Genomic DNA, 15,617 nt, shown 5'->3' with positions numbered 1-15,617 from the left:
CTGGGATCAAGGCCCACATCTGGCTCTCTGCTCAGCGGGGAGCCTGCTGCCCTTCCTCTCTCTTTGCCTGCCTCTCTGCCTACTTGTGATCTCTGTCTGTCAAACAAATAAATAAAATCTTTTTTTTAAAAAATGGGGGGGGGGATAGGTCTATATTAAATATTACTTGAATGCTTACTGTGTGACCGAAGCTAAAAAGACAGTTGAAATGAACATTTTTCAGGCAAATTCTAATCTAAGCTCAAGTATTTGTAGAACTAAGGTAATTACAAATTACCTTTAACAGAACTAGTTACAATGCTGACCAAGTACACTCAAGACTGTTAAGAAAAGCCTAGGTGGCTTGGTTGGTTAAGCATCAGATTTTTCATTTTGGCTTAGGTCATGATTTCAAGGTTGTGAGACTGAGCCCCACATCAGTCTCCACGCTGGGTGTGGAGCCTGCTTCAGATTCTCCCTCTCCCTGTAACCCTTCCCTCTCTAAAAAAAGGTTATTGTCATATGTACTTTTCTATCCAACTAGTTTAATGACAGAACCAAATGCGATTCCAAAAAGATTCTTCATAACTCATTTTCCTGAGTTCTGACCTCTTCCCTTGGAAAGGATCAATCACATTAAAGCCTTCTGTTAATTTTTTTCCTTTTCAAAGGTTGGATAAACAAAGAAATCTGTGAAAGTCACTCTAGTTAAGATAGAACTCGGCTTATTTAGATAAGCAAGTTGGGCAACAACAGTTAAGGTGTCTTTATTGACACTGGCAGCTAGCCTGGGTATTTCCAAATGCGATTTATTTTTTAACTTACCTTCATGTTTAAATTCTGAACTGAGTTTTTACATCCATAAGGAATCAGCTCTTCATTTTAAAGTTCTAATTTGTCTTTCTCGTATGAACAGCACCATGGGTAGCCAAAGAACACATATGGGCAATTTTTTTGAAGTATTTTAACGAGTAAACGAAGAAGGAATGACAGAGCCAGAATGTCACAATTTTGCAATCCCTAATGAATCAGTGGATGTAGGCTCTGAGCATCATCACCTGATGCCGAAGCATCACAGAAAGAGTGACAATTGGTTGGCAGGTGCCTCCTGATGGAAACACACAATCACCTCTGAAGTATTCTGCCCCAGATTTCTAACCTGAGTCTGATCAAGCCCCTAGAGCTAGTTACAGTTATCAGTTTACAAAAGCACAGAGGTCAGAAGCACATGAGAAACTGTTCCCTGGGGCTGTAGTCCACAAAATCCAGACTGCAGGAAATCTACAGTATACGTTGCAAGAAAATCAAAAGAGATGGAGGGGAAAAGTGGAGACGAAAGAGACACAAGAGATGTAGCAACCCATGGCTATGTTAAAAAAAGACAAATTTTGGAAATTTGTATACTTGATGTCCATAGTTAATGTCATTAATAAGTTATGGCTAACGTTTAAGAAATTACAATGGTTTTGTCACTTTGTGTGTTTTCTTATTTGTTTGTTTAAGTAGGCTCCATGCCCAACTCTTGACCCTGAGATCAAGAACTGAGCTGAGATTGAAAGTAAGATGTTTAATGGACTGAGCCACCCCAGGGACACTTATGTGTATTTTTTAAAAGATTTCTTCTTTAGTGGTACATACTGACATATTCAATGACAAATTATTACATCTGGGATTTGCTTCACAGTAACAGAATGGGAAAAAAAAGATCAAAATAATAGAACAGGGAAAAGTAGGTAGGGGTATAGATGAAACAAGATTAGTCATGGGTAGATAATCTCTAAAAAAGGTGATGGATGCGTTGGAGTTCATTAATATGTATACCTTTTTTAGATGTTTGGAATTTTCCATAATTAAAAAAATTCAAATTGCTGTGAAGTTTATATTTCATCTGCTCTTCCAAACCACAGAAAGCAAGTTTCTCTGCCAAGTTTATAAGGATTCTTAAAGATAGGATTATTCAAAATAGCATGGTATCATAGAAAGAATCCAACAGGTTTCAAATGGCATTCTGGCTTCCCCATTTCCCAACTGTCTGACCATGTGACCCTGGGTATACCATTCCCCTTCTGAGGTTCTTCATCTGTACTGTGGTAAGCCACACAGCATTTACGTTATATTATGTTTATGTTAGGTTTATGTTAGATACCCAATAGTCACCTACAAATACTACATTTGAGCTAAAAGAATGATGAGCTTATAAATTGAGGCTGCCTTCTATAACTTCTGGGTTAATCTTAGGATCCCTTTGGTCTGCTTCCCAGATGTTGAAGAAGTTGCTCAGGTTGCATTGGTTGAAGTCTGGGTCAAGCAAGAAGCTCTTCAAGTATCTGAACCTCATTTAGGTTCTTCTACTCTATTCTTTCTAGAAGGCCCATTCATTAATATACAGTTGAAGTAAAATGTTAACTATCTGAGGGTACAGGCCTTTCACCTCCTTCATTAAGTTTATCCTAGGTGTTTTATTCTTCTTGGTGCAGTTGTAAATGAGATTGTGTTGAATGAACTAAGCGAATGAATGAATGGAACTGGCATCAAATTGTCTATTTGGTTTCAGCCTGTCAGCTTTAAGTAGAATATCACTTTCTGATTTCCACAGGCATTAGATCAAAAACAGTATCAATAATTAGTAGTTTCGCTGCAGGCATTTTTCTAGTGCTTTATTCATATTAATTTAATCCTAATAGCCATATATAATGCATTATTTTTATCCCCATTTTATAGACCAAGAAACTGAAACACCGAGAATTAGGTAACTAAGCCAGTATCACATAGCCACTACGTGGCAGGGCTGACTCCTGAGCCCATTGATGGTAAGGTTTTTTTTTTTAAAGATTTTATTTATTTATTTGACAAAGAGAGATCACAGGCAGGCAGAGAGGCAGGCAGAGAGAGGGGGGGAAGCAGGCTCCCTGCGGAGCAGAGAGCCCTGGTTCGGGGCCTGATGCCAGGACCCCGGGACCACCACCGGAGCTGAAGGCAGAGGTTTCAACCCACTGATCCACCCAGGCACCCCTGATTGTAAGATTTTAAGACACTTGGTTAACAAATTCCTACCTGTTCATGGTCTAAAGCTACGCACTCCTTATAAGCAAATATCTAACTGACTTTTAACACTCCAACGACAGTTAACTCTAAATACTAGGAGGTTATGTGACAACAATTAGCCCTGACACGGATGGCTAGTCACTCTGCTACTTCACAAAACTGCAAACTCACCCGCAGTCCTTCAGGTGTGGAATGCTAAGTGTATACGGCAGGGACCTCCGTGTACATGCAGATGTGGTGTACTGACTCTCAACAAACACATTTACCTTTCCTTGCATTTCAGTGTACTACATCGGCCACATAAAAAATCAAGCATTCCCAACGCTAAAGAGCGGGAAAGGTCATGCAGCATGCACAGGTCTATCTTTCCTAACATCTTCCACCTGGGTGACAAAAACTTCAAAAAATTAAAAGCCCAGCATCTAAGACCCCATACTTTCTGTTCACGCTTAAGCGTTCAACTAACCGTTGGTGGTAGTAACTAAAAAGTCCCTGGAATGAGACCTCTGCAGGCACCGTCGTGTGAAACAAGCAGTTGCCGGCTCAGACTGATCCGCGCCCGACTTGAAGCCAAAGAGAGCCGGACTGCTCCGTGGATCTAAGACACCCACACCCCGCAAACCCGCAGGAGCATAAGCCATTCCCTTTGACGTGTGCTTGAAAACCGCGGAGCCCAGCTAAGAGGAGGGGCAGAGCCCTGGCCTCTACAGCTGCGGGTCCTCGCAGCTCCCGCAGCCACCGCCGCCTCGGCTGGGGCTGGCAGCGGGCAGCCGCCCGCGGGGAGGTCCGCGCGGACGCTCTGCGAACATTGGGCCACGCCACGCGACGGGCGTCGGCTGCGCCTGCAAATCGCCACCCGGCCGGCAGGGGGCGCCGCGGACGGAGCCGGGCGTCCGGGAGGGGGCGCGCTAGGCCGCCGGGGGCCACCCGCTTCGCCGGGCCCCGCCCCTCCCCCCGCCGCCCTCCTCGCGCCGCGGCCGGCGAGCCCCCGGCGAGGGGAGGGGGTGGGGAGCGGCGGGCGCCCGAAACGGCCCTGGAGCTCGGAGCGCCGCGCGGGAGCGGCGCGAGCCCGAGGGGGCGGGGAGGCGGGCGGGCGTGCGCGCGCCGGGCGTGGGTGTGGGCGTGGGTAAGTAGAGCGGGCGCGGCGGGAGCGCGGGGCAGAGGAACGCTGGCTACCCTGGACAGCGCATCTTCGCCCGCCGGGGTCGCCGCGCCTCAGCGGATCATGGTGAGTGGGCGCCGCGCGCCGCCGCCGCCTTTCTCCTTTCTCTCCGCGACCAACGCACTGGGCGGGAAGGGGCCGGGCGGACGGCGGCAGCGCGGGAGCCGCGGGTTCGACTGCTGGAACCCGTGGCGCTCGGTGGGCCTGGGGAGGGGGCGGTGAACGTTTGGGCTGGGGGGGGGGGGGGGGGCGCGCGGGCCGGGGCCGCGGGCTCGGGATCTTTGTCTGGGGGTCGCGGTCCCGCCCCGGCACCTCGAGGCGCCCGCTCGCGTCCAGCCTCCTGTTGCAAGCGCGCAGCCGGCCGGGCGCCCGGGATGCCCGACGAAACCGTCCCCCGTTCCCGCGGCGGCCATTCCCGCTCGCCTCCCGCACCGTGCTTTCCTCCCCGGCCCGACCCCCGCGGGGGGGCCGGCGTTTCCCTCGCGTGGTCCCGACCCTGCCTCCGGAAATTCTGGGGGTTTTGTCTCTAACGGTTGAACCCATGCCTCCTCTCGTCCCCGCGCCGTGCCTGCAGTCCCGGGGGTGTGTCTGCGTGCTTGCCCCGGCCTCCCGGGCTTTGCATCGTGGAATCGGGGAGGTTCCCATTTGTTTACGGGGATTGGGGGGGGGGGGGCGGTCTGGTGTGTTCCTTGCGACGACGACTCTCCCAGTTTCCCGGGCCAGTACTCGACTCTGAATTCACCCCGCTTTTTGCTGCCCACGGGGCTCTGTCCTGGAGAGAGAGGGGTGCGTGTGTGTCCGTGGGTATCCCAGGAACTGCCCGAGAGTTTTGGCAGAAGAACCTGGTTCTGTGACTACAAAAGAGAAAGTGATGTGGTTTCCATATGGTTCCTTCTCCGCTATGGGGCTTGTTAAAGTATGCTAATCTCCTTTCTTTTCCCACTCCGGCTGACACTGATCAGGCCCGGATTTTGCTCTCTCTCCACGCTCTCAGGCTCACACCATCTACCTGATTATACGTGAAGCGAAGCCGTCTCCGCCTTCTCTGGCCACCCTGTCTAAAATTTCAGCCTTTCCTACCCACCCACCACAGTAACTATCCCCCTTCTTGCTTCATTTTTTTTTTCCTTTATAGCATTATTTAACAGACTCTTGTTTATCTTGTTTACTCAAGTGTTCCCCACTAGAATGTAAATATCAGCGCTGAGATTTTTTTCATTTTGTTCACTGCTAGTATTTCTAGTACCTATAACAGTGCTTGGCATATAATATGTGCTTCATAAAGAGAAAATTAACCCCCAAACCCAGCCTACTAATGCTGATGTACAAATGGGAAGCAGCAGAGCAGCTACAAGGATTACCTGTCCAGTTGACAGTCTATAAGGATGAGAAGCTCAAGGGAAGTTTGAGAAGAGAGATGCTCCTGGAAATGAGGGACTCAGTGTGGCGACTCTCAGTGAGAAGAGTGAGCTAGCCATCTCTTAATGCCCGGGTCTATCGCTTCATGTCCTTGACACCTTTGCACTTGGATGGATAAAGCAGTTTTAGAGCTAACTGGCTCCTTGGGGGCCTGAACCTTTGTTACAGATTATTATGAATTGTAATGAGTAAGAAAAGTCCAAGGATTTCACCATAATTGGAATGGAAGAGTCATGGGAATTAATCTCAGCCAAAATAAAGGGCTTGCTCTTGTTAATTCTACCCTGTACTGTTGTGATACTGCCTTTTCAGAAAACCATTTTTCAGAAACTTTGGGTTTTCCGAGGAGGTATTTTTGTGCCTATGTCCACATAAAAGTCCTGTCGCTTTAAAAAATGATGCTGGCAGTGGGAAGGTTTCTGAGGGTTAAATTCCAAAATAAACTACTGGGTCCATACAGAGAGATACTGCTTTGAATCCATGTCCAACGTGAATGTAGTTTTTCTCGATGTCTGCTAATTAGTCTTATTCCAAAGCTTATATTTTTTCCTTCAAATTCCCTTTTGCTTTTCCCTTTCTATAGTGTAAATGTTTAGCAAACCTTTGTTTTAAGCCTGGGGACATGTGTTTTTATAATCTGAGCCGAACTGCCTAGTAAAATTTACATGGGCAAGTTCCTGAAAATGATGTAATTTAGCTGTTACTCTTCATGTTTAGCTGTTCTGTGATAACTGCTGTCATGGCCAGATAGGTAATAAAGATGAAAGATGGAAAGGAAGGAATGATACATTTGTCTTTAAAATTAAATCCAACCCACCAAACATAAATGAAAAACACCTCATTCTTTTGGTCCCAATTTATATTTGTAGGAGATTTTATGTTATTCCAGTCAAAATATCAAGACATTTTTTCCCCGTCTATTCCTCAAGGAATATATTTTTTAAGGAATATAAATCCTCTCTCAAAGCTATCCAGTTGGGTAAGCTTAATTCTTGTTCTTTCAACAAAAATGTTGCAATTTCATCCAGCTCCCTTAAAAACACCTTTTTAAAATTGGCGTATAATTGATCCCTTCAAAACATTTTAATCACAGTTTGGGAGGTTCAGGCGCTATCATAGTCTGAAAGAGGGTTTTTAAAATTTAAGTAGCTCCGTATCGTAAATTTGTTATATTCAGAAAACTGGGTCTTACTATAGAGGGTTGTGCTCAGAATCCTCTCCCTTGGACAGTCTGCCGTCTAACCTGACCATTTTGGATATTTAGGAGTAGATGTTGTTAAGGGACAAGAGATTACACCAGTAAGCTCTTATTTAAGCTCAACATGGTAAAAATATGCCAACATGAGTAGCTCAGCAAAATTCTGAAGTTACAAATTTATACATTTGTATTGTAATCGAATTAGGACATCTCTGGTATGTCTCTGACTCTTGACAGTGAACCATTCTAATAAGTTGTTAGTTTAAATATAGCCAGTTAAAATCTAACAGTTGAAGAGCTGCAGAGTATAAATTGTTCTGGAATTGATGATGTGGCAGTTTAGACCTTGAGATCTGGAGTGAGTCATGGATTTGAATCCCAACACCAAGATACAACTTTGTGACCTTGGGCAGGTTAACTTGTTTAGGACTTAGTTTTTTTTTCTATAAAAGAAGACAATGATACCATTTCATAAAGCTGTTGGAAGGAACAAAGAAGATAATGCACTAACTCTGGCCAGTATAGTTCTTTGAGCATTCAGTGAATATTATCTTTATAATGATGTGCGTTCTTTCTCCCATATCTGGCTGTTTTCAGTTGAAAAAAATCTCAGAATAATGTCTTTGATTTACTCATGGATCTCATCCCCTTATGTGATCCTGAAATCTATCTAGTAATGCTCTGTATCAACACCGTCCAGTAGGAATCTGCAAACTGTATATGTAATTAAAAATTTTCTAATAGTGGCGTTAAGAAGTAAAAAGACAGGTGAAATTAATTTCAGTAACAGATTTTAGTTAACCCAATTCATGCAAGTATTATTTCAACATGCAAGCATTGTAAAAAAAAAAAAAAAAAAAAAAAACTAGTGCACATTTTTCCCCCATATGAAATCAACATCTTGTTATGTGTTTTATACTGACAGCACATTCGGGAGCTCAGTAGCCACCTGTGGGACAAAACAGGCCCAGATGACACACATCTTCCAAAATTACGTCCTGTGTGCTGGGCCCTTCTCTCTCCTCGTGAGAACCTCACTGCCGCCTTAAACCTAGTGTTACCAAGTCAGCTACTCAGCTTTCAGATTGTCCTCTCTGTTCCCTTTGGCTGCTAGTAATTCCACCAGCTCTCAAGTCTACTGTGTCTGAAATTGGATTCTTGCTTGGCTTTTTCTTTTCTATTGTTCATTGTATATCTTCTCACATTTTGAGACTCTCTTTATATCTCCTCTCTTCTCCAGCCCCCTCTCCACTATTGTCTTTCTTACAGATTTCCTCCTTTGTAGCATCTTAGTTTTTAAACTTTGTACTTGAAGCTCATTATTTTTTCAAGGCCAGAGTCCTCATTGTCCTGTAGTAGCTTAAAGCTAGGTCCTGACTTGTTTCCAAGGTCTCCCTCTTGTCTGCTCGCTGTGTTGCGCTTCCCTTCCTTCTGGCAACCCCCTCACCTCCCCTTCCTGCCTCTGGAGAGGTCGCTCTCTACCTCCCTATCGCTGGGCTCTGCATTCTCGCCATTCTCTCATAGCTTTTTCGTATGTTAATTTATAAATGCTTTCTATTTTATTTATTTATTTATTAAAAGATGTTATTTATTTATTTGACAGAAAGAGATCACAAGTAGGCAGAGAGGCAGGCAGAGAGAGAGAGGAGGAAGCAGGCTCCCTGCTGAGCAGAGAGCCCGATGCGGGACTCGATCCCAGGACCCTGAGATCATGACCTGAGCCAAAGGCAGCGGCTTAACCCACTGAGCCACCCAGGCGCCCCAATGCTTTCTATTTTATACCTTATTCTTGTGTTTCACACCTTTATCAAATATCCAAAGAAATAGAATTCCTTTAACTAAAAATCTGGTATTGCAATGACCCACCCAAGGAAAGAAGCACAGATAAAGGAAGGGCAATAATAAACCATGAGAAGGTAAAAATGAAATTATTCTTTGAGCTTTAACTATCTTTCAAGAAGTATCAGTGGACCTAATAATAATAGCAACAACCACCACAACTGTGGTAACACCTTACTCAGGGCTTTTTAGGAAACAGAGCAGCTTTCTTCTAGCCTGGTGAACAGAGGCAGGAAACAACAGCAAGGTGTTGGACCAAGAGTCAAGAAACCTAGTTTTCTAGTCCTAGCTTTTTTTTACTGACTAGCTCTTTTGCCTTAATTCCATCACACTGAGACACTATTTACTCATCTGCAAAATGGGATATTCTCCTTTCACAGGGTTATTTTGGCAGAATCAGTGGAGCCTTTACACTGGCTCTTCCCTCTGGCTGCCTGGCCAGATCTTTCTGCCAGAAAGCTGTATGGCTGTCTTCTTAATATGTTTTTTTCTTCTTCTTCTTCTTCTTTCATAAGTGTTAAGAGAAAATGATCTTATGATCAAAAAAATTGGGGGAAGCAGTAGTCTAGACAGGTTTCTTCTTTTCTTTTCTTTTTTTTTTTTTTAATGTTTCAGGAGTACAACACAGTGATCCAAAAAACTCTATACCTTATGCAATGCTCACTAGAAGCGTAGCTATCATTGGTCCCCAGACAGTGCTATTACAATACAATACAAAACAGACTGTATTCTCCAGGCTGTACCTTTCATCCCTGTGACTTCTTCATTCCTGAACTGGAGTCCCGCATCTCCTACTCCTCTTCATTCATTTTGTTTGTCCTCCAATCCCTCCTCCCCCTGGCAGTCACCTGTTCTCTGTATTTATGAGTCTGTTTCTGCTTTTCTTTCTTCCTCTGCGTTTTTTTTTTCTTTCTTTTTTTTAGGTTCCATGTATACATGAAATCCTGTAGTGTGTGTGTTTCTCTGTTAGACTTATTTCAGTTAGCATCACACTCTCTAGGTCTTTCCATGTTGTCATAAATGACAAGATTTTTTTTTTTAAAGGTTTTATTTATTTATTTGTCAAAGAGAGAGAGGACAAGCAGGCAAAGTGGCAGGTAGAGGCAGAGAGAGAAGCAGGCTCCCCCCTGAGCAAGGAGCCCGATGCGGGACCTGATCCCCGGATGCTGGGATCATGACCTGAGTGGAAGGCAGCAGCTTAACTGACTAAGCCACCCAGGTGGCCCTTTTTTGTTTTGGGTTTTTGTTTTTGTTTTTACTAATATTCTATTGTGAGATATATATACAAATATATCACACATCTTATTTATCCATTTATCTATCGATGGACACCTGGGTTACTTTCATATCTTGGCTATTGGAAATAATGCTGCAATAAACATAGGGGTGCTTATATCTTTTGGAGTTCGTGTTTTCCTTTCTTTTGAGTAAATACCCAGTAGTGGAGTTGCTGGATCATATGGTGGCTCTATTTTTAATTTTTGGGGGCACCAAAAAATTTTTCTACAGTGGCTGCACCATTTTATGTTCCCACCAACGGTGCACGAGGGTTCCCTCTTCTCCACATCCTCGCCGACACCTGTTATTTTTCTTTTTTTGGATACTGGCCATTCTGGCAGGTGTAAAGTGAAATCTCAGTGTGGCTTTGATTTGTATTTCCCTGATGCCGAGCGAAGTTGATCAGATTTTCATGTGTCTGTTGGCCATCTGGATGTCTTAGTTGGAAACATTTCTATTCAGGTCCTCTACCCATTTTTTAATTTGATATTATTTGGGGGTTTTGGTGTTGAATTGTGTAAGTTACATATTTCAGAAATTAATCCTTCATCAAAGATATCATGTACAAATACATTCTTCCACTCAGCAGATTGCCTTGTTTTGTTGTTTCTTTCCTTCATTGTCCAGAAGCTTTTTATTTTGATGCAGTCCCTGTCGTGTATTTTTGCCTTTGTTTTCCTTGCCTGACGAGAGCGATCTAGGAAACTGTTAATAAGGCTGATATTCAAGAAATTTCTGCTTGTGTTTTCTTCTAGGATTTTTATGGTTTGGGGTCTCACATTTAGGCCTTTAATCCATCTCGAGTTTCTTTTTGTGTATGGCGTGAGAAAGTTGGGCACCTTCCTTCTTCTGCATGTAGCTGTCCCGTTTTCCCAGCACCATTAACTGGAAAGACTGTCTTTTCTTCATTGTATATTCTTGCCTCCTTTGTCATAGACTGAATAACCCACATAAGCATCAGTTCATTTCTGGACTCTCTCTCCTGTTCCGTTGATCTGTGTGTCTGTTTTTATGCCAGTACCATGCTGTTTCGATTTCTGTAGCTTTGTAGTATATTTTGAAATCAGACTGTAATGCCTTCAGCTTCGTTCTTCTTTCTCAAGATTGCTTTGGCTGTGCAGGGTCTTCTGTGGTTCCAGACCAACGTTAGGATTGTTTATTCTGAGATGCGTGGAAAGTGCTGTTGTATGTTGATCGTGATTACACTGAGTCTGTATGTTGCTTTGGGTAGTACGGACATTTTAACAATATTATTCCTCCAATCCATGAGTATGATGTATCTTTTCATTTGTATATGGGCTCTTTAATTTCTTTTATCCATGTTGTATAGTTTTCAGCATCTAGGTCTTTCACTTCCTTGGTAAAGTTTATTCCTAGGTATTTTATTCTTTTTGGTGTAGTTATAACTGGCATTGTTTTCTTAATTTCTGTTTCTGCTTTGTTATTAGTATATAGAAATGCCCCAGATTTCTATGTATTAATTTTATATCTTGCAACCATACTGAATGCTTTTATTCGAACAGTGTTTTGGTGAAGTCTTTAGGGTTATCTAAAGTATCCTGTCATCTGCAAATAGTGAGTTTTCTTTTTTCCCTCCCCATTTGGATACTGTTTATTTCTTTCCTTGTGTGATTGCTATGGCTAGGACTTACAGTATCATGTTAAATTAAAGTGGTGAGGTGAACATCCTTATCTTGTTCCCGATCTTAGAGGAAAAGCTTTCAGTTTTTCACCATGATGTTCGCTCTGGTTTGTCATGTATGGCCTTTATTATGTTGAGGTATGGTCCCTCTAAGCATACTTTGTTTAGCATTTTTTGTCACAAGTGGATACCTGTGTTCATCAGGTATATTGGCCTATAGTTTCCTTTTTGTGTAGTTTTGGTGTCAGGGTATTGTTGACCTCATAGAATGTATCTGGACATTTCCTTCCTCTTCTGTTTTTTGAAATAGTTTGAGAATTGATGTTAATTCTTGAAATGTGTCGTGGAATTTACCGTGAATCCATCTGGTCCTGGGCTTTTGTTTGTTGGAAAGTTTTTTGATTACTGATTGAATTTTGTTTTTAGTTTCGTCTGGTTAGATTTCCTATTTCTTCATGACTGCTTTTGGAAGATGGTACATTTCTAAGAATTTATCCATTTCTAGGTTGTCCAGTTTGTTGACATATAATTTTTCTTAGTAACTTTTATATTCTTTTGTATTTCTATGGTGTTCATTTCTGATGTTACTTATTTGCATCCTCTTTTTTTTTTTTTTCTTAATGAGTTTGGCTAAAGCTTTATCAATTTTGTTATCTTTTTGAAGAAACGTTCTTGGTTTCTTTTTTTTTTTTATCTCTATTTCATAGATTTCTGCTCCAATCTTTATTATTTCCTTTCTGTTGATTTTTCTGCTTGGATGATCTACCCATTGTTGTAAGTGGGTGTTAAAGTTGCCTGCTATTATTATATTACTGTCAATTTCTCCCTTCATATTTTTCAGTATTTATGTATTCAAGTGCTCCATTGTTGGGTGTGTAGATATTCACAATCATTATATCCTCTTGTTATATTGATCCCTTTATCATTATGTAATGCCATTTTTTGGTTACAGTCTTTGTTTTATTTTATTTTTTTAAAGATTTTATTGATATGAGAGAGCACACACATGCACACACACAGGGAGAGGAAGAGGGAGAAGTAGACTCCACACTGAGCAGGGAGCCCCGACGCAGGGCTCAATCCCAGGACCCTGAGATCATGATCTGGGCTGAAGGCAGAGGCTTAACCAGCCAAGCCACCCAGGAACCCCACAGTCTTTGTTTCAAAGTCTGTTTTGTCTGATACAACTCTTGCTAGTTTGGCATTTTTATTTTTGTCTCCCTTTGCATGGAATATTTTTTTCCATCCCTTTACTTTCAATCTGTATTTGTCTTTAGATCTGAAGTGGGTCTCTTGTAGGCGGCGTATGTGCCATGTGTCTTTTATTTTTAATTCAGTCATCCTGTATCTTTTGATCATTTAGTATTTATATATTTATTTAACATATAGTGCATTATTTGTTTCGGGGATACAGATCTGTGATTCATCAGTCTTACACAATTGACAGCTTTCACCATAGCACATAACCTTCCCAGTGTGATTGAGCATTTAGACAATTTACATTTAAATTAATTATTGAGAGGTATGTACTCACTGCCATTTTGTTAATTGTTTTCTAGGTTTGGTTTCTTTTTTTTTTTTTCTTTGTAGTTCTTCTCTGTTCCTTTTTTTCCTTGTTCCCTTTCCTTGTGGTTGATGACTTTCTTTTATGTTTGGCTTTCTTAACGTACTTATTATTATAGGCTTTTTGTTTGTGGTTTCCATGAGGTTCATATATAACATCTTAAATATATAACAGTCTGTAATAAGTTGATGGTCACTTACGTTCACACACATTCTTAAAAAAAAAACTATTTTTACTCCCCCATCACATTTTGTATATTTGTTACTATAATTCACATGTTTTTATTCTGAGTTCCCTTTAACTAACCTTTACGATATAATTGGTTTTGCTACTTCTGTTCTTTAACATGCGTAGTAGCTCTGTGATTGTTCTCTGTCTCTGTTTGCTTTTACTCATGAGATTTTGTTCTCTCATAATTTCCTAATTTTGAAAATTTCATAATTTTCCTTCCAATTATGACTTTCTCTTTTTCTCTTAATGAATTCCCTTTAACATTTCCTATAGGGCCAGTTTAACGGTGATGAACTCCTTTAACTTTTGTTTGTCTGGGGAAACTCTGTCCTTCTATTCTGAATGGTAATCTTGCTGCTGGGGAGATATGTTGCTGTTGTTGTTGTTTTTCCCTTTCAGGATTTTGAATATATTATGCCACTCCCTTCTGGCCTGCAAAGCTTCTGCGAAAGAATTAGTACAAGGCCTTTTCCCTTCTTCTTTTGTAATTAGTTGCTCCTCTCTTGCTGCTTTTAAGATTCTTTGCTTATCTGTGATCTTTAACATTTTAGTTATTACGTATCACGATGTGGACTTACTTGGTTCATCTTGTTTGGAGCTCTCTGTGCTTCTTAACCTAGGAGTCTGTTTCCTTCTCTAGGAAAATGCTCAGGTATTATTTCTTCATATATAACTTCTGCCCCTTTCTTCTCCCTCTGGGGCCCATATAATACAATGTTCCTTCCCTTGTTGTCCAAGAGGTCCCTTAACCTGTCCTCCTTTCTCTTATTCTTTTTGCGGTTCAGCTTTGGTGCTTTCCGCTAAGCTCTCTGCCAGACTGCTGGTCTGTTCTTTTGCATCTTCTAATCTATTGTTGATTCCTGCTAGTGTATTTTTCCTTTCAGTTATTGCTTTGTACTTTTTTAACTACACCTAGCTTAACAACTCTATTTAAAACTGAGACCTGCCCTGCCATATTCACATATGCCTGGTCCCCTTAAACTGCTATATTTTCCATAGCACTTGGATTTACTCATTTATGTAGCACTTGGTACCTTTTATTTTATTTATTTATTTATTTATTTTAAAGATTTCGTTTATTTATTTGACAGACAGAGATCACAAGTAGGCAGAGAGGCTGGCAGAGAGAGGAGGAAGCAGACTCCCCGCGGAGCAAAGAGCCTGATGCGGGGCTCCATCCCAGGACCCTGGGATCATGACCTGAGCTGAAGGCAGAGACTTTAACCCACTGAGCCACCCAGGCGCCCCTTCACTTGGTACCTTTTAATTATTATGTGATTTTTGTTTGTCCTTTCATGACCCCTTTTGTTTGCAAGCTTCACGAGGACAGATTTTTGTTTGCCTTGCTCAGGAAATTATCTCAAGCATCTAGGCTAATGCCTAACCTGTAGCAAATTCTAAACAGTTATTTGTTGATAAAACAAAGGCCAGTTTTGCTGTTTCCCAGTGCAGTGTTCTCTTCTCATCAATCCCATTTACCAACCATAAAGGATTAATTTGGAAATGCACATCTGCTTTGCAAACATATTCACAACAGCATTCTTTTAAAGACCAGTATCTTTTAAGGCATTTATAATTATTTATCACAATTGAGTTTGGCATGTTTCAGTAACGTAGCTGTTTCATCCATGCACATGTGCTTGTATAACCTTTCAGTAAATGATGTATATGTATTCTTACAAATTATTTTTATATTTCACAGTCATATCTGTGGAAGGGGTCAGGTTATTTCATTTCTAAGTAGTGAAACCTATAATTTTATTATGTTATTGAAATTAGTGAGGGCATATACATTTCCATAATTATATTTGCTTTTCATAATGCAAATATTTGTAGGTGGGACCAGATTATGTTCTTATTCTTACATAGTGAAATCTATAACTAATAATATTCTCACTGAGATTAAAAATAAATATCTTTACTTTTTTTTTAATTTTTTTTTTAAGATTTTATTTATTTGTCGGAGAGAGTGAGCACAGGCAGAGTGGCAGGCAGAGGCAGAGGGAGAAGCAGTTTCCCCGCTGAGCAAGGAGCCAGATGTGGGACTGGATCCCAGGATGCTGGGATCATGACCTGAGCGTAAGGCAGCCGCTTAACCAACTGAGTCACCCAGGCATCCCAAAAATGAATATCTTTTTTTTTTTTTAATTTTTTTAAATTTTTTATTTTCAGCGTAATAGTATTCATTGTTTTTGCACCACACCCAGTGCTCCATGCAATCCGTGCCCTCTCCAATACCCACCACCTGATTCCCCCCACC

The 15,617-nt window shown here is 41.6% G+C and overlaps 1 protein-coding gene across 1 annotated transcript in view; it reads left to right on the top strand.

Annotated features, from left to right (window-relative positions):
* Nucleotides 1–4,104: 4,104 nt before the first annotated feature.
* Nucleotides 4,105–15,617, top strand: part of ELOVL2 (ELOVL fatty acid elongase 2) — a 63,790-nt gene continuing 52,277 nt past the window's right edge. Inside the window, exon 1 of the mRNA XM_059399434.1 lies at nucleotides 4,105–4,252. Coding sequence (XP_059255417.1) covers nucleotides 4,250–4,252 — 3 coding nt within the window. The 5' untranslated portion in view covers nucleotides 4,105–4,249. The remainder of the gene's footprint in view (nucleotides 4,253–15,617) is intronic.

Source organism: Mustela nigripes, chromosome 5 (assembly GCF_022355385.1).
Source record: "Mustela nigripes isolate SB6536 chromosome 5, MUSNIG.SB6536, whole genome shotgun sequence".
Lineage (NCBI taxonomy): Eukaryota > Metazoa > Chordata > Mammalia > Carnivora > Mustelidae > Mustela > Mustela nigripes.
This window is presented reverse-complemented; position numbering and strand designations above follow the sequence as displayed.